The sequence below is a fragment of the Centrocercus urophasianus genome, unplaced genomic scaffold, assembly GCF_019232065.1.
Source record: "Centrocercus urophasianus isolate 14NV4802_14NV808 unplaced genomic scaffold, USGS_Curo_1.0 seq_36, whole genome shotgun sequence".
Lineage (NCBI taxonomy): Eukaryota > Metazoa > Chordata > Aves > Galliformes > Phasianidae > Centrocercus > Centrocercus urophasianus.
Window position 1 is genome coordinate 2,769,937 of NW_024884933.1, and position 25,114 is coordinate 2,795,050.

Consider the following 25,114-nt stretch of genomic DNA (forward strand, 5'->3'; position numbering starts at 1 on the left):
AGGGGCGGGGGCGAGGCGGGAGGGGCGGGGGCGAGGCGGGAGGGGCGCTGTGCACTACGGTTCCCGCCGACCCGCGCGCGGCTCGGGCCGTGGCGCTCCCAGAGCCGTGCGCCGCGGGGCATGCTGGGAGCTGCAGTCCTGCCCCGGGAGGGCTGTCTGAGGGGGCGGGCGGGAAGCCCTGCAGTTTCTTGTCGTTAAAATAAAGCCGATGTCCGCGTTTCTGCCGATTTAATGATGTCTTTCGGGACGTAAATCGTAGAACGAGAACTAGGCGTGTTGTTGTTACTCTTTTCTCTGTTTGGAGGGTCCTGTTAGATGGTATAAATGAAGCGACCGCGAACTTAATCGTGTTAAAAAGCATCCAAACAGAACAAGGCTTAGTGACTGCTGGGTGTAACCGCGCTGTGCAGACGGGCAGGGAAGAAGCATTCAGCAGGGCGGCGGGCAGTGCAGTAACACGGTGCTCTCGTACAGCACGCCCTCGGCACCATGGTGGCCACCACGAAGGCATCCAGCGGGCTCCCGCAGCCTGGCGATGAGTACGACTTCTACCGCAGCTTCCCTGGGTTCCGGGCGTACTGCGAGGCGCAGGGCCAGCGGCTCCTGCACTGGTAAGAAGCCGTCGCGGCTCCGGCATCTTGTGATCCCAAACAGAGGGTGGCACCTTTCTTGGAATCTCCAGGCTGGTTGGAGATTAAAGGACGTTTTGGGTCACGTGCCTAACTTTAGCTAAGTTTCGAACGGTTCACGTTTTAAACAATGGGTTTACACAATGCCTTTAATGGTGTTGGTGGTAAAGAAGTGTGGAGCAAGCAGGGACTGATGTGAAATGCATAAGGCTTTGGGGGAGACCTGGGAACGGCCTTTTGGTATCTAAAGGAGCATATAAGAAAGAAAAGAACATAACCTATAGCAGCATCAGTTATGATAGAACAAGAGGAAAGGGTTTCGGACTAAAAGAGGGGAGGTTTAGACTGGCTATAATGGTAAGGATAGTGAGTCACAGGCTGCCCCGAGTGGTGCTGTGCCCCATTATCTGTGGAGACACTTGAGGTCAGGCTGGATGTGTCTCTGAACACTGATAGAGCTGTAGATGTCCTTGTTCATTGCAAGGAAGTTGGACCAGATGGCCTTTAAAGGTCCCTTCCAAACAATTCAGTTATCTAGAAAGTTGTTTGAGAAAGAAATTAGTACTATTAGTACTAAATAACAGTACTGTAAAGGTGTGTCTTATGTTTACTGCTTGCATGTAATTATAGGTATTACATTTGATCTGCTTTCAAACTTCTAAGATGTAGAAAGTCGAGAAGAAGTGCATGATTTGGTGCTCAGTGTGCCTGTTGAAATCAATAGTAACTGTGCTGTTCTCTTGCAAGCATGAGCAGGGTGATGCAGTACCATGGCTGCCGCAGCCACATGAGAGATCACAGCAAAGTCACAGAGCTGGAAGATAAGTTTGATATGCTGGTTGACTCCAATGACGTCATTCTTGAAAGAGTGGTGAGCAAATCATTCCTCAGCATTATTTGTATAAAGTATTCGGGTACCACAAGTTTTTTTTAATTAAAATAGGTTTAATATTAGTGCTTTTACAATTGTGTTGTGTACAGCAGGTGTTTGGTTTTCACCTTTTTTTTTTTTTCCCTTGGAATTTAGGGTATTTTACTGGATGAAGCAGCAGGAGTGAACAAAAACCAGCAGCCCGTCCTTCCTGCTGGGCTGCAGATGCCACAGACGATCGTCTCCAGCTGGAACCGCAAGGTGAGGCTGCTGCACTCAGGTTGCTGTTGCAGCTTCTTTTTCCCAGTACAGTGCTCCAGTTTTCCAGTGGACCTTAGTAGTTAAATGTACTTAAAGGTCCTTTTCATGTGTTCTCACTCTGTTTTCTCACAGTGTTGGGTCAGTGGATAGGAGAAGCTCTGGATGTCTGTTAAGTCACGTTGGTTTGTCTTCCTTTTAATAGGCAGGAGAATACCACAAAAGAACTAAATCTGAAACCTTCCGACTGCTTCACGCCAAGAACATCACTCGCCCACAGCTTAAGTTTAAAGAAAAGATTGACAATTCCAACACTCCCTTTGTACCTAAACTTTTTATCAAGCCAAATGCTTTGAAACCATTGCCTGAAGGTAAGTTTTTTTGTTGTTGATGGGTAATCTGTTGAGAATACTTGTCCTGACAATTCAGAAGAGGAAATGTTGACTGTAAAAACAAGTAGGAGCAGAAGATGTTGACTATTTGGTTGAGATTACTCTGTGACTCCATTGTTTGTGTACGTGCAGTGTAAGATTTGGTCAGCATACAACATCTTCTTGTTGGTATACAGTAATTAACCTGTTCCCAACAGATGCTCTGCTGCTTCCCTATGCCACCATTGAATTTCCATAATGAGAGTCCCCCTGACAGAAGGAGTTTTGTTGATTGGTCTGTAAGTCTGATTGACTTTACAGATGCCTTCTTCTAATTAGTCAGAAAAGGAGGGACAGGATTAGGCCTGGCTTTATCAAAGCTGCCAGTGAAACATCTCGTCTCAGCAAGGTGTCACATTTCTGCTGCTGATCCACCTCGAGTCTGCACTGATGTGGGTGTAATTTAGAACCTGGGAATGAGTGAAAGTGTTTGCTGAAGGTTTTTCAGTCTCTTTCCAAGCTTTCAAGCAGAGCCACCTTGCGTGTTTCTTACAGCATCCTGTTCAGACCCAGTCGCTGGGTTTTCTCTGGAGCTGCAGACACAAATCTAGCGGGCAGCAAAAGCTGTAGGTCTAAATTAACAAGTTCTTGATACTTTATGACTGCAAAAGGATGCTGTGGTGGGTGGAGGGGAGAGGTTAGTAGGCTGAGAGCATGTTATCTGTGGGACCTGGTCCAGTTGTTCCATATTGGTTGTTCAGCCCTCACAAAAAGCGGACGGGAACGAAAGGAACGCCCCGAAGACTTGGATGTCCCAGCTGCTTTGGCAGACTTCATACACCAGCAGAGGACGCAGCAAACTGAGCAAGACATGTAAGAACTTAAACCAGCAGCGAGGTGCTTGGAGTGCACTGCTGAGCGTGCACTTGTGTGATGGCATCTGTGTGTAGCAGCTCTGCATGTGTTTGTGTCTGCACACTGCGTTGTGTGTGATCTGCTTCAGTCATCAGAGTTATCTTAAACCTAATCCTTAGCAAGAGACAAAGTTATTACTCAGTAGGAAAACTTGTTAGGTCTCAGAAGTCTCTGTCTGCTGGCTTTGTGACTGAAATGTAGTCCGTGCCTGTTTTCCTACTTTCCGTAGGTTTGCTCATCCTTACCAGTATGAACTGGAGCACTTTTCTCCACCAGATGGAGTTCTTAAGAAGCCAGAACCCCAGGTTGGTGCCCATATTAATTTGTGAGCAGATGCAATAGGTTTACAGCCTTGACAAATTTCAGAATTGAGAGGGGGAGGTCTGGAGCAGGGATGGACAGAGAACTTACTGTTCCTAATAATTTACTCTGCCAGATGTACAGACCCATGAAGGAAACACCTTGTCATTTTATCACTACACTGGATGAGCTGGTTGAACTGAACGAGAAGCTTATGAACTGTAAAGAGTTTGCTCTGGACTTAGAGGTAATCAGTTTGTGTTTTCTATTTAAAAGCTGTATGCATGCTCTTAGCACCTAGGAAACTGCTCTGTTCTTCCAGGCTATTTTGCAGCTTTCTCTTTATCCCACTTTTAGTGCTTTCTTACATGTGTTTAGTTCATGGCCATGACATGTCGTATTGTCTAGAGGCCTGAAACAAACAGTGGCAGTGTTTTGAGTTTTTCAGTGGTAGTGATGGCTGCATGTTTCATACTGAATTTGTTTTGATTTTGCCCATGCTGGGTGCTGCGTTACTGAGTGCAAGGGTGAAGCTTGCTCTGATTATCTTGGCTTTGGGAAGTTCTCTGTTCATTTTTCTTCCTTCATTTGGAGTGCATTTGTTTTGTACTATTATCTGCAATCGATCCTAATTAATATTTCTTGTTGTTTTTCAGCACCATTCCTACAGGAGCTTCCTGGGCTTGACGTGTCTGATGCAGATTTCCACTCGAACAGAAGACTTCATTATTGATACGCTGGAGCTGCGCAGTGACATGAGCATCCTCAATGAGACCTTCACAGACCCTGCAATTGTGAAGGTCAGCTGCCACGATCACCACAATTCCTTGTTTGATTGTTTGATTTTGGTGGTTCTTGTTCTTTTTGGTAGTCCTGCACACTTAATGGTGAAAGTCAGAGCAAACAAGAAGTCTGATCCCAGACACGTGAATGTGAACCCCCACAGCACTGACAGCCTGCAGTAGAAATGTTCTTCATGTTATCCTCAATTTCTATTGCTTTACAAGGTCCTGCACGGTGCTGATTCAGATGTGGAGTGGCTGCAAAAAGACTTTGGCCTGTACTTGGTGAACATGTTTGATACTCACCAAGCTGCTCGTCTTCTCAATCTTGGCAAGCACTCTTTGGACCACTTGCTGAAGCTGTATTGCAGTGTGGATGCTGACAAGCAGTACCAACTGGCTGACTGGAGGATACGGTAAGAATTCACCCCTTAGATGGGCCGAGCTGCAAGGTGGCACTTAGCCTTGTTTCTGTTGTTAGGCTAGGAGCTTGTTTCTGCTTGCAAGCCCCATAGTTGTACGTTGCTCTCAAAGCAAACAGGCACAGCGTTTACCTTTAAGTGGTTTAAGTTTTTGTAAGTGTTACATCTTTCTGTGTTTCTTCAGAGATTGAGTTATTTGGGGAAGGTCTGGGAATATTGTTTAATGAAAAGCTCATGTGTAAGAAACATGAGGGAAGCTCATTTCCTGGGGGCAGTGCTGAGCCACTGCAGTGTTGTGCAGAATGTCAGTGTTTGGCTTCTAAGTCCTCACAAAACTGTTTGGTTACCCATGGTAGATAGAGCAGTGTGCTGTGAGAGCACTCAGCCTGGCTGTAGGGATCAACTCTGCACACTACAGAGAGCCCAGGTTTAGTTTGTAGGCTCTGAAGAATGAAAAGGGTCTTGACAAATGCCATAGCAGGCACTTCTGCTGTCTGGCTCAACAGCACAGCAGTCATGTTGTCCATCTGAACAAGGTGTCATCTGAATGAGTGCACAGTTTGTTACTGCTGTTGTCCAACAAATCCCTCAGGAAGGAAACAGAAGGATTTACTGTTAGTGTGTTTGGGATGCAGTTTGCCCCAGTGTGTGCTGCAAAGGGAAAACGACTGGTGGGGGGCAGCTAAAATGTTTTAGTGACATTTTGGCTCTTTTTTCAGCCCTTTGCCAGAGGAAATGATGCAGTATGCCCGTGATGACACTCACTACTTGCTCTACATTTACGATAAGATGAGGGAGGCACTGTGGGAGAGAGGCAACGAGCAGCCTGCTCAGCTGAGGGTTGTTTGGCAGCGCAGCAGAGACATCTGCCTGAAGGTAAAGCTTCATCTCATTGCATTACCTGGATCAGAGTACAGGCTTACCAGGACACAAAGTCCTTTACCCGTTTCTTCATCTGTTGCATAGACATTTTGTTTTGTTTTCCCTACTTGCGTGTGTGAAATCGACTGTGTGAATCCATACTGTGCTGTGTGCAGCCTTTTGCTTCGCTAGGCAAAGTGCCTGCATTTGGACTCCCTCTTGCTATTGTTTGAATGCTGACACACCTTGGCCGTATCGAGTGTGCCTTTCCCCAGGGAAATGTTCTATTTCCAGTTCTACTGGACATTGCTGACAGTTCAAAGCCTTGGTGGAGTTGCCTTGAGACAATTATATTGTGTCTGCGGAAAGTGCTGACTCCAAGAGGCTTGACATCTGAGTTTATTCAATCCCCTTGCATTTGTTGAGGTTGTGACCTGTTGAAGCAATTCGATCGAGTAAGCACCAATCTGATGGCTGATCACAAGTCTTTCTTTTTTTCCTCTCCAGAAATACATCAAGCCCCTCTTTTCAGATGAGTCCTACCTTGAGCTCTACAGGAGGCAGAAAAAACACCTCAACACACAGCAGCTGACAGCATTTAGATTGCTGTTTGCGTGGAGAGACAAGACAGCGCGTCAGGAAGATGAGAGTATAGGGTAGGAGGGCATTTGTTACAGAAGCTGTCTTCAATGAGTGTTGGATTGTGCTCCCAGCCCTGGGGGGGAGCCTCTCTGTTATCTGTAGAAATTAGTGTGCTGCTTGGGGCTGCTTTTTGCGTGTAGAACAGAAGTATCATGATGTTTGAAGTAAATTCTTATGTGTATCTAAATCACTCCTGCTTAATTTCTTCTTGATTGACTTATGTCTTCACACAGTGTAATCTGGGGCAGACTTGTGCACTTGCAGGATATTTTTATGAGTTTTTCACATTCTGTTATGTTCACGCTGCCTCTTTGTGTTGTAGATACGTGTTACCAAACCACATGTTACTGAAGATAGCAGAGGAGCTGCCCAAGTAAGTTTTGTTCATCCTTGAGGAGTCTCATTTGACTTTGGTATCTTGCAAAGTGTTTCCTAGTGCATAATTTCGTTTGTAGTTAGTTCCTTCCAGCTGTCAGGACTGCTTTTCTATATAGTTCTTCAGTTTGTTGAAGAAATAAACTGCAGTTTTCCCCCAGAAGCTCCAAATTTCTTCTCAGAAATGCATCTCTCTGGTTTTATTGCACTAATACATTCCTTTGCATTGCTATGTATCACACATCTGCCCCTGCGATTCCTGCAGTATTACAGAGCAAGGGAGAATAGAATTCCCCTGTAACATCTGGGCTTTTTTGTTCCCAGTGGGAGTTGAGTGAGGACAGATCTCTTTCAAAACTCAGTTTATCCAACTTGTTCCTGTTCTCCAACACTTGGCACACTCATCATCTAATGTTCTGTACCTGAGAATGATAAAAATACACCTTTAAGTGCAAGTCCATTGTTGGACACAGCTTCAGGAGATGATCAGCAATAAAGGAAAAAAAGGAACAAAGAGTACGGACAGAGCACAGTGAAAAGAGTGAGTTGAGAGCTGTGTTGTTTCTCCTTACCTGCAGAGCAGAAATTTTCATCACTGAGGATATACTCTGACAGATTAATCTGACTTGTCTCATGCTGTCACAGTCAGGCCTGTGGTTGTGTCCACTTGCACATCCTTTGAATGCAAATGCTTAACATAAGCCATAAATACAGCACACTGCATTTTTCTCATCTCTCTTTAGAGAGCCCCAGGGTATCATTGCTTGCTGCAATCCAGTCCCACCTCTGGTTCGCCAGCAGATTAATGAGTTGCATCTTCTCGTTCAGCAGGCCCGAGAGATGCCTCTTCTCAAGGTAGGAGCAGCTCGTGTCACACAGCAGTCATCACTTGCTTTCCATAGGGCAGGGACTGCAGCCAAATGGAGACCTGTGAGGGTGAGGTGCATGTTGGCATTACTGAGCAGGCTGTGGTTGCCCCTGCAGCAGCCTGTCTTTATATCACGCTTTACACTGAGCTGTGAGGAGCAGCTGCACCTCATGGAATCTGTAGGCCATGTAAATGGATTCCTAAATCTTACTCGGCTGTGGTGAAGAAAAAACAACTCTAGATTTGAGAAATTCAGTAGGTATGGTCCATTTTTAGCATGTAGGTATTGGTACAGCCTTCTCCCTTTGGTGCAACAAGGCTGTTTGTGAGCATGACCATTGGCTTTCAATATCCATATGCAAACACTGCAGGCAAATAAGAAAGAACGTAGTTTTATTAACCTAGAAGCTTGTATTACATGTATTGAAAACATGAGAAGAGAAGTCAGTCCAGAAGAAATAGGGCAGGTGCAGTTAACTGACTTTCTTTCTCTCCCATTCTAGTCGGAGATTGCTTTGGCAGTCAAGAAAAGGACATCTCTCTCCAACCCTGAGGTAATGTTTGCATAATAGTTGTCTCCTTGCATCTTAAGCCTTAAGCATGGGAAAAAACAACCTAGCAACATTCTAGCTTCCAGTAAATTGTTTATCCTAGTCCATTTTATAGATCTTTCCTCTTTATGTTGATGTTAAATTTCTGTGCTGGACTCCAAGCATTACCAGCTGCAAATTGGCATTTTACAAATCAGCACAGAAGGTTTCATCAGCAGACACCTGGTAGATGGTAGGCATTTGCACGTGTGTCAGTCTGTATTGGTGGGTCCTTGTGAAGGGAAGTCTCAGATGAGCTGCTGAGGCTGACTCATCCTCCTGCTTAAAAGTCCAGCATCTCCATTAAGCACTGGGTTGTTGCTTTTGATGCCGGGTGCGTTGTGCTCTGACAGGTGAGTTAGAAACACTCAGTCTCTGAATGTCACCCTTCTCTTTGAGTTTTCTTAATGCATCTCTGCAATAGGTGAAAACATGTGGATTCCTAGAGTAGTGTACTGATGGTGTTTGCCATTTGAACCTTTCTGCAGAGGCTGGAGAATGCCTTCTTTGGACCACACGACAGTTCCCGGATTCCTATGGATGATTTTCAGAATAATTCTGCTTTAGGTAATTTGGATTTATGAGTTGTGATAGATGTGACACTGTGTGATTTGATAGGGGGAAATGAGCAGCACTGAAGAAATTGTCATGAAATCTTACTATGTGAAGAAGTAACCAGTAGAATATACATGTATCTAATAGAATTCATCTTCTTTTCAATTTTCATGTAGAATCTACATCTGCACCAGTCTTGGAACGTGATTCTCTCTTTTTGGACAGTGAGAGGACAATGAATATTCAGGGTGTTCAGCCAGAGTCAGCGTGCCTTGTTGCTACTGCCACTGTCAGCATATTCAGTGTAAGCACTCTGTGGTGGTGCCAGCATTCAAGTGTTAGGAAACAAACTTAATGTGGTGTAAATGTGTGGTAGCAGTGAAAGAAGTAGTAGGGTGTGCATGGAAGTGCTGCTGGTGTCCTGTCAGACATATGGCATAACAAGACAATGAGGCTGGGAGGCCAGCAAATAAATTCTTTCTGGAGGGTTGCTGCCAGTGCTGGAGTTTCAGATAATGACAGATAACGTGCATGGGATGGCAGTGGCCAGGAGTAAGAATGATTCATGTTAATGTTTCTTCCCTTTATTTCTTTTTTAGGAATGTGATAAAGATGAAGGAAGTGAGAAGGTTTTAACAGCTGCACAGAAAAAAGCTCAGCGTATAATGGAGTCCTTTGAAAATCCATTCAGAATGGTAAAATTCAAAGTGGGGTAAAACCCAATATGTGTTTGTAGTGATGCTGACAAACCAGCCTGTGCAAAGGGTGCTCTGCTCTGCTTTCCCAGGCTGCATGACAGACCTTGATGTAGTAACAGCTCTGCTGGAGTTGAGAGATTGTCCTTGCAGAGCAGACGTGTGGATGTGCTCTCAAAGCATCCCGAGTTGTGTCTGTAGTAAGCAGACCCCTTGTACTGCTTTCTGTTTGTTTATCAAGCTTGAGGTTTATTTAATTTGCATCACATTTTCATCTCTGTGGCTGAAATTAGTGAGTTGATTTTATTCTTCTAATGAAAAAGAACAATAGAATAGTTTGTAACAGATATGGAGCAGCAGGTTACTGGGATGCAGCATACAAACAACTCTTTTCTGCTGTGTGGTTGGAGGTTTTGTTTTGTGTGTCTGGTTTGGTTTAATTGTTTATTCTTTAACGTTGTTGGCTGTGGTAACTGATTTTTCCAAAAGATGATCTTCCTGTAGGAATGTTTCTTACACATGAATTTGATCTGGGACGTGGCAATGAGCTGACAGCACCAATAGCACACGCTGTGCTTAAAGACAAATGCTCTTTTCCCTTTCTGCAGTATTTGCCTTCAGAACAGAATCCTGCCTACGTCTCACAGTCTGCAAAGTTTGACCCATCATCAAAAATTTACGAAGTAAGACTGAAGTTAAAATTTCCTGCCAACTACTAGAAAAGAAACAAATACTTAGATTCTTTTCCTTTGGGAGCCTTAGCAATATATGTTTGGTTTTTTTTTTTTTCTCCTTAGAAAAAGAATATAAACTTTAAGAAACATAATGTGTTCCTAAGTCAGTATCTGATTGTTTGAATAGCATTCATACCCTTCAAAGAGCCAGAGATTGGAGACATTCCACTTTGTAGTCTGGGTCTGTCAAAGCTACAAACTACTGCTGAAGTCTGCATCTGCCTTTGTTCTCATTGGGCTTGTTTGTAGCTCAGAACTTTTAAAGCCCATAGTTCTACTTTACTTGGTGCAGCAGATCTTAATCTCTTTTACAATCCAATTTGATCTTTTGTGCTCTTAATGAAGACCAGCATGTGGTAGCAAGTTTATAAACTCCCTGTTGCCATAAAACTTCAAAGAAAACGATTCCAGGTAATTTTTTTTCCTTTGCAGATCAGCAATCGATGGAAGTTGATGAGTAAGACACAAGTACAGAAGGAATCCAGGGATGAAGCAAAAAAGAAAGCAGCTCAGCAGTCAGGTACAGCCCTTTTTCTCCTCGGTGTGTTGGCTAATGTGCTTTTCCCAGTGACTTTCTAACCTCGTGGCTAATTTAGTCCTGCTTCCTACAGTAATGTCTGTTTGTCTCTAGCTGCTCGTGACCAAGCACAGAAGGAGTACAAAGAGGCAACAGAAAACATTGTGTCTGTTCGTCAGCAAGCTATGGTATGTCCCTGAGTTTAACTCTTCCAGCCTTTGCCTTCTTTGACCTTTTTAACATCAATTCAGAATAAGACCCTGTGCCCCCATTACTCTACCGATGCCCAAGCTGAAAGCAGCTGATCTCAAGTGACCTGAATGACAGACAGCCTTGATAGCAGGCTGTCCGTGCTTCTCCCTTATGTGCAGCAAAAGCCCCTGGCAGCTGTGCTCTGCAAATCTTCACATCCTCCCTTGTCTTCAGAAAGGAATGTGTTGCACTCCTGCAGCTCACTGTTCCTTGCTTGCTTGTGGGGTGACAGCAGATCTCAGCCTCAAATGTCCCATGAAATGACAGCTTGGCTTTTCATCCGAAAAGTCCCTGCACTGAGAGGTGGAAGGAAGGGAAGGGACGTGGTTCAGTCCCAAAGGAAAACGCAGTGCTTTCCCCCCCTGCTGTTACTGCCACACACAGCCCCAGTCACAGGCCCAGCTCCACCAACAGCTCATCAGCATGCTGCTGCTCGTGCCTGCACAGAGATGTTTCATTCTCCTGAACTTGTTCCCATTCTGTGGGTCGCTTTCACAGCAGGAGCAAGCTAATAGGAAGAGGGAGAGGGTCATGAGTGAAACAGCACCAGAACTGCCAAAACCAGAGAAGAAACGGCCAAAAGCCTCCCAGCAACCAGAGGAGCTGGAAGCACCGAAGCAGTTTACCCCCTTTGATTACAGCAAGTTCAACTTCAAAGTGTTTGCGGGTAAGATCTGCATCTCGGCTGGAGTGCTGCAGGCTGTGGAAAACCTTGCCAGCTGAGGCCTGAGAAGGCTGTGTGAATCTGGGTGCCAAGGCAGTACAAATGGTTAAAATGCACTCACACTGCAGTGAGGAAACATTAAAAGAAATTTACCTAGGGAAGGGGTAGTGTAGCATCCTTTTTCTGGCTTGGAAACAGAACTTGGAAACAGGTGAGGGGATTGTGGATTCATGGTTTGCTTCTCTTCTCAGCAGTGAAAGTCATTTGTTTAATTGGGCCCAAGAAAGTAGGAGTTAAAGGAGACATAGCTTCTCATAATGTGTCTATTCAGAAGCTTCTTGTGCCCTGCAGTGGCTGTTCTGTTTTTTTTTAGCTTGGGAGACTGCAGTGAAACCTCTTCATCAGAGAAACACGAGGAAGAATTGTTCTTTCTAGCAATCTTCAGTGACAACTTCTCTCCTCTTTCCCATAGGAAGCAGCAAATCGAAGCAGTCAGCACAGTTTGATCCCACCAGACAAGTTCACACAGGCAAGGTACAGACATGTCGTGAAAGAAGTAACAGAACTCGTGGTGATCGTGTGTACCCAGCTGGGAATTGCTGGGAGAGGTTTTTTTATTGTTGGAAAAGCAGACTCTTCCAGGATCTGCAAAATATTCCCTTGCAGCTCTTGGTGCTGACACGCAGCTTCCAGTCACAAACTCGTGCCTTGCATTACGGCCTCGTCTTGCTCAGGAAGAGCTTTCCTGGGGCTTTCATGCTCTCCCATTGTTTCTCACCTGGTTGTACTTGGTTCAAGCTGCACCACCTGCACAGCAGGCACACTGCTTCAGCTACATCAAATTGCAGTTCTAAATTCAAGGCACCCTCCAGAATCTCAAAGTCACTCCGGTTGCGGCCTCGGCACATCCAGGTGTTGCCTGCATTCTCCACTCAAGGAAGAAATTTTTTCCTGATTTAATTTATTGCTAATTAACTTCTCATCGCTGACTGGGAGAATGAAGGGAACTGTGACCAGCACAGGAGAGTTTGTGTCTGTGTGCTGAACAGCTCGCTCTGGCAGAGCTGGCTTGTTAAGTGCAGTGCTCACGTATGGAGCATTTGAGACATGACGTCAGTGGCCATTCAAGCATGAAGTAATAGATGCTCATTTGTGAATTCATTGGGTGCCCAGGCACCAATTAATTTCCAAAGCTCATTTCTTGCTTTTCAGCCTCTTTCCTGTACATGCTGCCTTCTTGTGTGTTCAGCTGAAGGGCAAATGGTTCCAGGAAGCCTCTTAGGTACTCATTTAAAATCATATATCAGGAGCAGAACAGGTTTATGCCTGATGGTTTGTAAATAGTTTCCAGCACGATTTGCTGTGTCACTGGAAACTTCTCTCAAAAGAAAAAAAGCCAGCAAAACAATTTGACAGTGAATGTAGGAGAGCAAGGTTTTAGACCTTTAGGACTTCTGTCAAGGTGGGCGCATGGGACGTTGGTGGCAAGACCAGCAGAACAGCATGTATTCAAGTGGATTCAGTGCACATGCATGTACAGAAGTGGTAAAACAAAGCCCAGAGTGTAGGCAGTGCTCCTTGAGGTAGGAGGGTCCGTCAGGATGTGCGCCACGTGGAACAGACTGCGTTTGTCCGCTCCTCACTGCGCTGTTTTTTCTCTTCCACACAGAAATTTGCTGGAGCCAACAAACTTCAACAACCGGCTGGAAACCGAAGCATGTCCTACCTGGCAGGGAAAGCTGATAGGTGCGTTGTTGTCAGCCTGCTCTCATCGTGGGGCAGTGTTTGCACTCCTGTGCCACGGGCTGAGCACAGCTATTGTGCTCTGCTGCTGGGGGAGCTTAAGCACGTTTAATGGGAAGCAGTTGCATAACATCTACTCATGTTCATTTGGCAGCTTGACGTCAGTTTACGGGGGTTGGGGGGGGAAAGAAAAGAAAAGAAAAAGCTTAGTCAGGATTAATGCAAATAAAAGACGATTCTGGGTGGAAAGTTTGAAACGTTGAGGTAAAAGTTTGTGTTAATAGATGTGGGAGTCGCTTTCTTTGGCCACGAAGATGGGCAGAGGTGGGGAGAACATTTGTTTGGAGGGAAGACAAATAACAGTACTGCCAAATATGGACATTCTTGTTCTGAATATACTTAATGTTCAGCTTCCTGGGCTCGATTCTTGTGAATTCTTTGGTCATAAAAGAGCAGTGCCATGCAAGGGCTGCACTGGAAGCAGAAAGGTTCTGCATCGTGACTCTTTCTCAATAGAATCATTGTAAGCTATTGTAGACTGTCAGTCTTGGGTGAATTTAGAGCAAGATTTAAAGTCTTTCTTTAACTCTCTTTTGCAGGGGTTCCAAGCACCACTGGCCAAAGAGATAGTCCTTGTTCTGGGAGCTGTGGGAGCTGCTGAAGGAAACAATAGACAGAAGTAACCATGGAAAGGCAAATGCTGGTCAATGAGCAGTTTTCGTACAGAAATGTTTTTAAGTCCATTAAAACCTTTTTTTTTTTTTTTCCAAAAGGGAAAACATCTTCATTGCTTTGGCTTTTATTGTATTCACACTGTTCTTTGTAATTATAATGTTGCCTTGTTTCTAATTTTGAAAGTTTGTCCTCAAATGCAGTCAGATTAAGCTTAAGTGGATATGGAGGAACATTTTGGCATCACTGAAGTCAGCGCAAAAGTAATTGAGAGGCTCAATAGATGTGATTTAAGCTCCAGCAGTCCAGAGGAAGAACTAAGGCCAGACTGACCTTAGCCCTTGCTTACACATTGAACTGCACAGCTCACCTTTTACAAGACAAGGTAATGTGAAAAATGAGAATGTTCCTGGCAGCGTTAGAATTACAAAGTAAAGGTTGTGAGGGGTAGGTGTGTAAGGGTTGAGGTGCCTTTTAGGTCAGACAGAGTAGGTAGTTGCTTTTTCTCCGTAATGATACAGAGTGAAAGCAATGCTTTAATGTAGAAAATAAAGCCAGGGAGGTTCTGCGATGCAGCCAGATGTCAGCACAGCTATCCTAATGTGTCATGGTTGTAAATATTCACAGCCAGTTACCCGGATGCCTTTGTACAAAGAGAATCAGCCCGCGATTTGATTCAGGGGTGGCTGAGCTCATTCTGAGCACAGCTGAAAGCTGGGAGCACTCCTATGATTGAGGTAAACAACTTCAGCATCCTGGGGTTGTATAAACCCATAGCTGTGCAGCGTTGTTGCTGGATCTCTGGTCACTGAGCAGTGCAACTCGCTCCCACAGTCCTTGAGTTTGCTCTGGTGTTTGTTTCTGCCTAAAGAGATCCCCTGCCCTGCTCACCTGTTTGGGCAGTGACAGCATTCCTTCTCAGAGGTGAAGTGCAAGGACTGGCTGAGGAATGGTGAATCTTCCTTTTGCATTCCCAAAGCCCAGGGTTGCACTTTGAAGAATAACTGAGGAGGTCTGGTGGATTTTTGTTTCTTTTCAGTCTTTCCCTGTGTCTCTGCGATACACTGGAAGGTTTTTTCCCCATGTGTTGTCCACTGCTCACAAAGCCTGCCTGCACGTGGAATTACATTTGAAGAGAGGCACATGAATAGCAGCTGAAGAAGCTGATTTAGCTGCTTTAGGAAGGGCTGCCCAACTCCCTTCTGCGCAGCTCTACTGCTTCTGACTTTGACAACTGAACAAACTGAATTGAGTAAATCGTAATGAAAGACCAATTGGCTGCAGAGGTGTTACAAATGATGCAGTTTTAGGCTCCCAGCTGGCCTGATGGTCAGTGATGGTGATGTGTCCTGCTTCTCACCATGAGGGGGTTTTGCTGTGGGTATGACGGGCTGTGCTGGGGCTGCTTCTGTAAGCCGGGCCGCTTCTGCGGCTGCTGTGCGCCCTACCACGTTCTGTAGCGTCGCCGCGTGCTGCAGGAAGGGATTGCCTTCGCCTTCTCAGCACGCAGCCCCTAACTCTCCGAACCAGCCGTTTCCCGGGCGGCGGTTACTCGCTCAGCGCTCCCAGGACGCTTTAATTACTATGTAACAAGAAACTCTGGGCTCTGTTACAGGCTCCAACGTGGATCCGCGTGCGGAACCGCTCTCCGCCCCCGGCTGCGCCTCATCCCCGCAGGCAGCACCTCGGCCCCGTTCCCAGGTACGCCGGCACCCCGCGGTCCCTCCGCCTACGGGGGGCTCGGAGGCGCGGCAGCTCCGGGCGCGCCGCCGCACGTGGCCCCTCGCCGCCGGCCGCACTACCCTGCTGGCGCTGACGTCACGCCGCTCCGAGCCAATGGGCGTGATGCGGCGGGCGGGCGGCCAATGGGAGCGCGGCGGCGCGCGCGCTTGCGGCGGAGGCGGGGCGGGGCGCGGCGGCGCGTGGGCCCCTGCGCTCCTGTGCTCGGCTCCCGCGCCGGCGGGGTCAGGCGGTGCGCGGGGCAGGGCCGGGCCGGGGGCACTGAGAGCGGCGCGGATAGCAGCACGGGGAGCGGCACGGGAGGCGCCGGGCCCGGCGGGGCGGCGTGGGGCGGCGGGGCCGGACAGGGATGGAGCGCGGCGCGGCGGCGCTGATTCGCGAGGGCTGGTTCCGCGAGACGTGCCGGCTGTGGCCGGGCCAGGCCATGTCGCTGCAGGTGGAGGAGCTCCTGCACCACCAGCGCTCCCGCTACCAGGAGATCCTCGTCTTCCGCAGGTGCGGCGCGGGGCGGCGGCCGAGGGCGGTGGGGGCCCCGCGGCGCCGGGGAGCGGGGGGAGCGCGGCCGAGGGCCGGTTCCGACCCCGCTTCCCCGCTCTGCCCAGCACCACCTACGGCAACGTCCTCGTCTTGGACGGGGTGATCCAATGCACGGAGCGGGACGAGTTCTCGTACCAGGAGATGATCGCCAACCTGCCGCTCTGCAGCCATCCCGACCCCCGCAAGGTAAGCCGGCCCCGCGCCCTCGCCGCCTCCCCGGGGCCCGTCGGTCCCGGCACTCCCGCGCCTCCCCGCACGCCTCGCCGCGGTGTCCCGCAGCCCTCCGACCCGCGTACACCTCCTTCCCTCCTCTCCCGCCCCAGGTGCTCATCATCGGCGGCGGCGACGGCGGAGTGCTGCGCGAGGTGGTGAAGCACCCCACCGTGGAGTCCGTGGTGCAGTGCGAGATCGATGAGGTGCGCGGGGCACACGGCAGCGCTGCCCTGCAGCATCCCCCGGCCGCGCTTCACCTGCTGCCCCGTGACAGCCCTGAGCGCTGACGCCACTCCTCGCCTTGCGACGTGGCAACTGGCCGCTGCCTCCTGCGCCTTCCCGTGCACGCATGTGGCTGAGGCCCTTCCAGGCCGGCGCCGGCTCTCCCGGTTCCTGAAGGAGCTGCTTTCCCCATCCCCTGATGTGTAACAGCACATCCTCTTGCCGGAGGAATATGGGTTCTTTGTTAAGCAGGCTCCTTGCACTGGTAGCAGGAAATAAGCGAGGGGATTTGTTTCCATGACAAATGGGCTGCTTCTCCTCGGTCAGTTTGCTCTGATGTTTTACTTTGAGAAGACAGCATAACTTTCTAATAAAGCGAGGCTGTGCTGTAAATGGAAAATGCTGCTGTGGGAGCCCCCATACCTGTCTGCCAAACCATGTAGGCAACACGTGCTTGGTTCTGAACAAGTGTGGCCTGACAGCAGAGCAGTTCTCGTCTCTGCCGTTTACGAGAAGCTGGGGATGCCCACTGCTAGTGCTGGGGCTCAGGCTGTCTCACACAGTGCGTGGCTTGTAGCAATTTCACATAAAATATACTTCATGTCGAGACTGAATGTAGTGACTGTAGAGCAGAGACGGGGATGTTTCTCACGTTGCATCTATAAACCTGCTGCTGTGGTCTTGTTTAAAAAGGAAAAAAAAAAATCCTAAATTGATATCACCTCTGCAAGTGATGTCCTCAGGGAAAAGGAGCACAGCAGCAGACAGCAGTCCGCAGTCAGATTCTCTGAGCTCCTCAGGGAGCTTTTGAAGCTGTAAGTTCCTCTTGTTGAGTTTGGCACGGACACAGAGTGTCAGTGAACTCTGAGGCCATAGGAAAGGGCTGAGTGTAGTTCGTTGGCTGAGGATGCTGACAGCTCTTGAGGATCCAGCTAGAGTGCAGTTTGTGCTGAAGGCATGGAAGGAAATGACTCATAGCGCTGCAGCTGCACAGTGGCCTGGAAAGCAGCTCCTCGTAGCCCCCTCTGACCCACTTGTGCTCTCTGTGTTGCAGGATGTGATCCAGGTGTCTAAGAAATATCTCCCTGGGATGGCAGTCGGGTATTCCAGTGCTAAACTGACCCTGCACGTCGGAGATGGTTTTGAGTTCATGAAACAGAATCAGGAAGCCTTTGATGTGATTATCACGGACTCATCTGACCCCATGGGTAAGAATCCCGTCTGTAAAAGGGCACTGCTTTCCACACTTCTGCTTTTCTCTCTGGCTGCCTTCTTGGAAGGAGTTACTTGGAAGTAATGCTGGTCTGCCCAGTTTCTTTTTCGAGTGGAAACTCTGTCACTGACGTGGTTGTTTTGGTAGAGAAAGGGAAGGATGAAGACCAGAAAATTGTATTAATGAGGCTTTGAGGCAGCTGTCACATTTCTCTCCTCAAAATTCAATTGCAGCCACTAGTGCTTCTGGCAGGGAGTTGATCCTTGAGTCCAGTGATCCCATGGGAAATACAGCACCAGGCTGGCAAAGAGCTTTGCACGTGAGCCCTCTAACAAAGCAATGGCTCATGTGCTGTTGGTGGATCTGCAGCCTAAAGACAGAGAGCTGCATTTCTGAAGGTGAGATCTGGGGCACAGAAGGGAAAATGTGGTTATGGTGCCTGAGTTTCCGTTGATCTTGCTCGAGTCCACACAGAGACGTCTGTAAAAGGCAGATTGTAGCAGAAGTTTGATTTGAAGAAAACTGGGGCAAGAAGCAGCTGCAAGGATTCTCTGGTAAAGATCCTGGGACTGCTCTTGAGGAAAGCTGAAATCCTGGTGGTTTTGTTGTGCTAGGTGTAGGCTGAACCCCAGGGTCAGAACTCTGCTTTCAGATCATTTCCAGCACTTGTCCTCACTGAAAAGCTGCTTGAACTGATTCTTGGTCAGTGCAGACTGCGTGCAGCCCGAGCATTCCGAAAACTATGAGTCTACTTTCTGAGCCTCTCTCTAGATGTACCTTTTTTCTTACAGGTCCTGCAGAAAGCTTATTCAAAGAATCCTACTACCAGCTGATGAAGACAGCACTGCGCGAAGATGGGATTCTCTGCTGCCAAGGTGAGGATGCTCTCTAGGTAGAGGTTGATGCCAAATCATTGCCTGCTGAGCGTGAGTCCCAAAGGGAGACGTGATGCAGGGGGAAAAATTGATTTCAGCTGTGATGTAGGACATTAAATCCATTTTAGCTCCCAGGTATGGCAGTGGTTTTGATCCGTTTACGTCAACTCATTAAGAGCTGGTCTGCACATAGTGTAAAACTGGCGTAGTGGTCTTATCTCACCTCTGAAACTACATGAGCTGTCTGGAATGGAGCAGGTTTGGACTTGGAGCTGCTGTTAACTTGGCACAGGCCTGCGCAGAGAAAAGGGGCAGCTCTCACTTTGCATCCTGTCTTGCTCTCTCCCTGTAGGTGAGTGCCAGTGGCTGCACCTGGATCTCATTAAGGAGATGCGTCAGTTCTGCAAGTCTCTGTTCCCTGTTGTGGAATACGCCTATTGCACCATCCCTACGTACCCCAGCGGGCAGATTGGCTTCATGCTCTGCAGCAAGAACCCAGTGAGTTTCAGGCACCTGAAGTGCCCCTTTTCGCTCCCTGAGAGTACTGCAGAGCTTGCCTCAGCTTGGGGGCTTCTGGGCTTCTTGTGGTCCCAGGTCTGTCAGCTCAGGGCACCAGAGGTGCAGTGCAGTTTGTTCAGCAGAGTGCACAGTTGGCCTGTAACGTAAGCAGTTGCTTTAGGAAAAATATTATAATTTTGTCTCCTGTACAACTAACTCGTAAAGGTGAAAGATACTTCTGATCAGAGGTCTGCTCTTTTCCTAACTTGATGCATTGCTGTTAACCCACAATGTATTTGTTGCACTGTTGGGGGGGGGGGGGTGGAAATCAGGCAGCACTTCTGCTGCTGTATTTAGTTTAACTGGGACTGTGGCAGCTTGCACTGTGCCTGACTTAACACAGATGCTGATTCTGCTCTGAAGAGCAAAGGCTCTTGATTCTGGGATGTTTGGGCACAGTCTGACAGCTTCATCTGGCACGTGGCTCACATTCAGTCTGACCTCATAGGCAGACATCTGTGAACAAGGGCTAGTCACACAAGGTACAGCGTGTAAACTCCAGCCCTTGGGGCTGGAGCTGCGCAGAACCTTTGACATCATACTAGAACAGAAAATCATCTGTTTTCCTGTGAGTCCTTTTGGTTCTCTGCCACGAATCGGGCTGCCCGTTGTGCAGCACTGTGCTTGTTTCCTAAATGCTACAGCACTACCTGGCTTCTCTGTTGCAGAACACAAATTTCCGAGAGCCTGTGCAGCAACTCTCACAGCAACAAGTAGAGGAGAGGAGTCTGAAATACTACAACTCTGACATTCACCGGGCAGCTTTCATCCTGCCAGAGTTTGCACGGAAGGTAAGTAGGGCTGTGCTGATCCTCCTCCATCAGAATGAGGTATGACTTTGCTTTGACAAGGCTGGGAATATACAAAGTTGAGGATTTGCTGCAGCCCTGAAGGCTTCTCTGGGCAAGTTGGAGCAGGGTGGCATTTTGTATGACATGGCAGAGGGTGAGTCAGTCTGGTAAGACTGGAGTTCAATTTGGAACTGTTATTTGGGTTGATGTCCCAAGTTTTGATGGCAGATCACTTGTACTTTGCCTACCATAAATGAGTCCAAGAGCCTGCAGAACTGGTGTTTTCCACTGGAAAGCTCCGAAAGTCTTGGATAAATAAAAAATCTGGTTGTGGTTTTTAGTGCAAACCAGAGGATATAGAAAGGATGGTGTGTAGTTCAGTCTGCCTTCTTGAAGTCCTTCATCTCTAACCGCAGGTTCTAGCGGAGCGCATCCTCAGAGTGCCCTAGGGACGAGGGCAGGTGTTGTGGGTGTGTTTCAGAGCCATCTGTCTGCTCAGGACTGCTACATTTGTCCATCCTGACATTTCTTTTCTTGGCTGTCGCCAGGCCCTGAGCGATGTGTGAGACCGAGAAGCTCCTTCCTCCTTTCAAGTTGGACCCTGAGATCATCAGTGATGTGGGGACCTTCCTAGCAGACTACAGATTTGCTCTCCACTGTGTGGGATCGTTTAACCCCTTGCCAGCCAACATTCCCTTTGATGTGTCATAACCCAGATAAGACTATTGAAAAGGTCCAGTGACTTATTGCGTGAGGTCAAAACTGTTGTTTGCAGTACTGGAAATGTAAGATGTCTTCTTCCTTCCTCTCCTCCCTTTACCCATTCTAAATTTGCCTCCACCCAACTGACAACGATATATTTATAACTGACGTGTATTTCTGTCTGGTGATCTTCTGAAACTTGGGAAGAGTCCAGGAGGTTCACTGACTCGGCCTTAAGCACAGAGAGCGAGAGCTTTGTGCACAGTTAGCTTGCTCTCTCCTAATAGAAGCTCCCTGCTGCTGAGACATTTTGACTGGTAACGGGTCTGAGCCTTCACATCCCACTGCCCTGCTGTGATGCCTGTGCTGTTCTGCAGCACAGCTGGAGAAATCACAGTGCAAACTGTTGCCATTCACAATAAGTCTCCCTCCAACCCTGATGGAGTAGCAGTATTAAACGCCAGCATGCCAGGCTGGCAGCAAAGTCTTGTGGCTTTTATTTTAATTTTTTTTTCAATTGGTTGGAAACAGAAATGCTGAGGTTCTGACAGGCTGACTCCTGTTCTTACCCCTGCCATCAAAATGGTTCCAAAGAATGTTTATCAATCAGGTGATAGGCGCTTTATATATAAAAATATAAATATAAATATATATATAAAAAAAAATCAAACCTTAGATCCATTGCCTGCTGTTCAGTACTGATGCTGGGGAGGCAGTTGTGCTGATAAATCTCATCTCAGTCCTGCTGAGGTGCCTCAGGCCTGGGTATTTGCTAGTCGTTAGGAGGCATCATTACTTCTAATGCTGCCCCCAGAAGTGTAAAGCTGTTTCTCGTTTTACTGTGTTGTGAGATGGATCTTCCTCCACATCTACTTCTGGGTTAAAGTCTCCGTGCCACCGCTGTGCAACAGGGATCCGTTCCAGCACAACCACTGTGCAATTGTCACTCCCTTGCAATCAATTAAACACTCGGCTCTGGTTAAGGTGACGTGAGTGTGGGTTGCTGTATTTCTTTGGGGGGAGTGTGGGAGTGGTGACGAAGTCTGCAAGTTTGCTGTGCTTGTCAGAAGACATCCAGGGGCACTCGTAGTTGGTGCGCCCTCCTGCCTCTAGAGCTGACAAACGTCATAAAAATAAGTTGTGGAGAGTGATCCCATTGCTTGCTTTGTGTTGTAACCTGGCTGCATTATGGCTCCAGCTTCTGTCATTCTCTGCACTGCAGAAGTCTGTACCTTCTATTCCAACTATTCCCTAGTCCAAATGCTGCCTATGCTGTACCTTTCCAAGCCGTTCTCTATCTGCCCATCTCCCTGTGTGCATAGCTCAGTTCCTGTCAATCACTGGCCCCACTCAGTTGCACCATCTTTTCCTCTGTAAACTTGCAGTGGCTGAGTGGCTCTGAGGGCTGAAACTGCACTGAAGTCCAGGTGCTGAACAGGCTGAGAACAGTCGCTAGGTGGCATCAGGAGAATAAAAAAAAAAAAAAATCCAGTCCTGAGGGAGATGGGGGTGGATGAGAGAAAACCAGAAGGAGCAGCATTTTGCAACGTTTGGGATTGAGCTTTGCCATAAATGTGACCTTGCAGACAGCACAGATGGTGCAGCCACTGGCTGCCTACAGCAAGAGGCCTGCTTCAGTGGTGCCAGCAAATACCTTCCTGCTTTCTCCTTTGTGAGACTTCCCACTTCTTTCCTGATGTGCCCCTTCCACTACCGGGATCAGTGTAGCTTCTTTGTTGTTGTAAGGGTTTGCAGAAGCATTGCTGAGCTGCAGAGCTAAGTGGATAATGTTTTGTTTGCTGTATCTAGAAACTTTCATCTGTTTTGTCTCTTAATTGTCTGGGAAACTCTTCTTATTCCCACAATTACTGATTAGTTAGATTTGTCCTTGTACAGAAGGCTATGGAGGCATTGTCACTGCTCTACTCTTGTGTGTTTATTACAAAGAGCAGATCAGTATGATAGAGGCTGGCTCTAGCTACTCTTCTTTAAATTGCTGTGGGACCTGAGCCCCATTCAGCCCTTCATCCTTGACAGAAAACCACCTTTAGCACCTTCTCTCTCCTGGAGCCAGATCAAGACTAAGACTGTAATCCAGGAAGGCCTCAGAGCAGCTGCCAACTGGTAACAAGTTCAAGCCTTCCACCCACTCTCAGTGAGTACAATGCCCAGGAGCAAAAGAGCTCCCTCCAACCTGTTACTGGCTTCCACACAGCTTCCTTCTGTTTTTCTGAGCTCTCAAGAAAGTTCAGTGAGTGAGCAGTGGTGGGAACAGGAGGATGGGGCTGTTTGCCATCTGATTTGCAAATGCTCTGTGCGTAGATAAGGTCCAGTAAACAATTTGAGTGGTTTTCAATCAGTATCCTTTACAGGCAGTCACATATTTCAGTGCCTTGCAATAGGTGAAGACACATCAGTGCTTGAATCGAGCACTCATTAACAGTGCAGCAAGAGAGGGAATGTGAATCTGCTTCTGTGGCTGGTTCTGTCTGAGCAGCTTGGAGCAATTTATTATTGGTTTGGCTTATTGGTTAAGCACTGCCATGAGGTCTGCAAGACATATAACTGCTAAAGCAGCATTTGTTGTGGCAGTCACCTGTCAGGTAATGGTGTCTGCAGGTGATTATCCCTTCTGTAAGCATAATGAGGTGCGAGCTGTGATGCTGCAGGATGCTGTGGCACTGGGATGCCAGGGATTAGAAAGAGACTGACAATTTGGGATATGTGTAACGGGAGAAAAATAATGGGATCTCCAACTGAATTGAGCATGAATGCTTGAAAGCTGTCTTTGCAGCGTCTCCAGTTGGGCAACTGGAAGGCTTGAGTAACTGTGCTGGAGACTTAGCTGTGTTTTGCCTGAGGCAAGGCTGCTCGTAAGCAGAGATCCACAAAGATGCTGTTTGTCTAGACATGCTGCAGTCATGTTCCTGTACCTTATAAAGCTGGGAGCTGTGTGAGCAGTGACAGGCTTTGTCCCATGCACCACACATTGCAGTATCACTCGGAGCAGGTGGAGTCAGATGAGGTAACAGAGCCTGATGGGCTTCAGCACATCAATTCCTTCAGCCTCTTGGCGCCTTCTGAACCATCAGACTCCCTGTTCCGTGCGCTTTACTTATTAAACTAACTCAATTTTTCAGAGTTCAGAAAAGAGCTTAAAAAACTAAGAGAAATCTCTTGCCCATATCTCTTGAGCCCTTTCAGCCAGTTAATTGGTATGAGTGTCTTATTCATCCAGAGCTAATGTTATCAAGGCCTGGCTTAAATTATTGATGGAGCTTGGCTGGAGCAAGAGATTGCTGAAGTAGGAATGACAATTCATCTTGCATCAGAGAGCAGCAGTCTCAATAAGCAAACAGTCAAAAAAAAAAAGCCACCAAGTTCAGGGAGAGGCCAGTTTCTATGATAAAATGGGAGGAGAAAAAAGGAAAAGCTGGGACAAAAGCATGAAAAAGCAGCTCCAGTCTAGACAAAGTCAGACAAAATGTCATTAAAAAGTAAGATGAGAAATGTAATGAAGTTACGTACTGAGAAGCCTCGGTGAAGCTCTTTCCTGGCTGCGTACAGGATGGAGTTAAATGCTTTTAAATATGCAGGAGGTGGGGAATTAGAGCCAGGGGATCTCAATTATAGAACAGCAACATGTGAAGCAGATGAAGGCAGGAGGATCATTAGGAATGTGAAAGATGTCAGTGACAGGCTGTTCCCGAGCGGCAGCTCCACAGCCTGCAAAGCCACGCTGGGACCTGGAGCTGGCTGCCTCTCCTTGGTACTGAGCAGCACTGAGGGAATTTGCTTAAGCAAGCTGCTCCTGCTTGCCAGCAGCAAGGCAAGGTGATGCATGTGATGACCTTTGTGTGTTTCATCCCTCTTCGGCTGCAGGAGAGGAACAGCCTCACCCCCCATGGAGTGCATGAATCCTGTGTGAGGCTCTCCCAGCTGAGCGGTCCCTGGCAGGATCAGCCCTGTGTGCTAACGTCAGTGCCCAGCTGTTGCTGCCTGAATTCCCACAAGGCACAGAGCATGTGCAATCCCTCAGGAATCCCTTGCCACCGATGGGATGAGTCTGGTGTAACAGAGGTCAGTTCATGTGTCGTGAGGCAGTAGTCATCTCACACATCCTTAGCCTGTTTCACAGCCTGACGTTCCTCCTGCTCAGAGCTGGGCAAAGCATGGTTGGTGGAAAACTTGAAGAATTTCAAAGTAAGTGTCTCATAGCCAGTAGTTGTTTTTTGAAGATGATTTTGAGTGGCAAACTTGAAGTGTTTTAACTTTACGCTGCACACTGAAATAAAAGGTTTTGAGCATACCACTGAAGCACTATGCCTGCCCTCCTGCAGTCCTGTCGAGGCCGATGGACAGAGAAGGCAGTGCTGCTCCTCTCACTCTGCCTCCCCAGGGAGCTGTAACAGGCTTGTAGTTATGTGTGCTCTGACAGCAGCATCCCTGCGGTATTCCCCTCCTCCTCCCTGCACCTGCTCTGCAGCTCTTATCAGAGATGAGCGGGAGCTGTAGGCTCCAGCCCACGCTCTTTCTTGGGTCTGTTA

General features: G+C 47.7%; 2 protein-coding genes across 3 annotated transcripts in view; both read left to right on the plus strand.

Annotated features, from left to right (window-relative positions):
- EXOSC10 (exosome component 10) overlaps nt 1-15,417 on the plus strand; it is a 15,650-nt gene extending 233 nt beyond the window's left edge. Inside the window, exons 2-26 of one of the 2 annotated variants that reach the window (XR_006170994.1) lie at nt 475-611; nt 1,377-1,500; nt 1,657-1,761; nt 1,964-2,129; nt 2,891-3,002; nt 3,274-3,349; nt 3,481-3,591; nt 4,001-4,144; nt 4,352-4,542; nt 5,268-5,424; nt 5,917-6,065; nt 6,374-6,424; nt 7,170-7,281; nt 7,798-7,848; nt 8,373-8,451; nt 8,616-8,743; nt 9,039-9,134; nt 9,743-9,817; nt 10,301-10,388; nt 10,500-10,573; nt 11,136-11,304; nt 11,774-11,835; nt 12,971-13,047; nt 13,644-14,101; nt 15,332-15,417. Coding sequence is in view for 1 of the 2 variants with exons in the window: in XM_042831708.1 (XP_042687642.1) it covers nt 475-611; nt 1,377-1,500; nt 1,657-1,761; nt 1,964-2,129; nt 2,891-3,002; nt 3,274-3,349; nt 3,481-3,591; nt 4,001-4,144; nt 4,352-4,542; nt 5,268-5,424; nt 5,917-6,065; nt 6,374-6,424; nt 7,170-7,281; nt 7,798-7,848; nt 8,373-8,451; nt 8,616-8,743; nt 9,039-9,134; nt 9,743-9,817; nt 10,301-10,388; nt 10,500-10,573; nt 11,136-11,304; nt 11,774-11,835; nt 12,971-13,047; nt 13,644-13,674 (2,565 nt within the window). In the remaining variant the exon portion in view is untranslated. Of the gene's footprint in view, nt 1-474; nt 612-1,376; nt 1,501-1,656; nt 1,762-1,963; nt 2,130-2,890; nt 3,003-3,273; nt 3,350-3,480; nt 3,592-4,000; nt 4,145-4,351; nt 4,543-5,267; nt 5,425-5,916; nt 6,066-6,373; nt 6,425-7,169; nt 7,282-7,797; nt 7,849-8,372; nt 8,452-8,615; nt 8,744-9,038; nt 9,135-9,742; nt 9,818-10,300; nt 10,389-10,499; nt 10,574-11,135; nt 11,305-11,773; nt 11,836-12,970; nt 13,048-13,643; nt 14,291-15,331 lie in introns of those variants that run through there. The other variant, XM_042831708.1, reaches the window with a different exon arrangement.
- A 388-nt stretch (nt 15,418-15,805) lies between these two features.
- On the plus strand, nt 15,806-21,555 carry SRM (spermidine synthase). Its single transcript, XM_042831574.1, has 8 exons — nt 15,806-15,951; nt 16,059-16,179; nt 16,317-16,409; nt 17,483-17,636; nt 18,433-18,516; nt 18,869-19,014; nt 19,743-19,865; nt 20,414-21,555. Exons 1-8 carry the CDS (start codon nt 15,806-15,808, stop codon nt 20,429-20,431), a joined length of 885 nt encoding a protein of 294 aa, XP_042687508.1. The 3' UTR covers nt 20,432-21,555.
- The last annotated feature ends 3,559 nt before the right edge of the window (nt 21,556-25,114 follow it).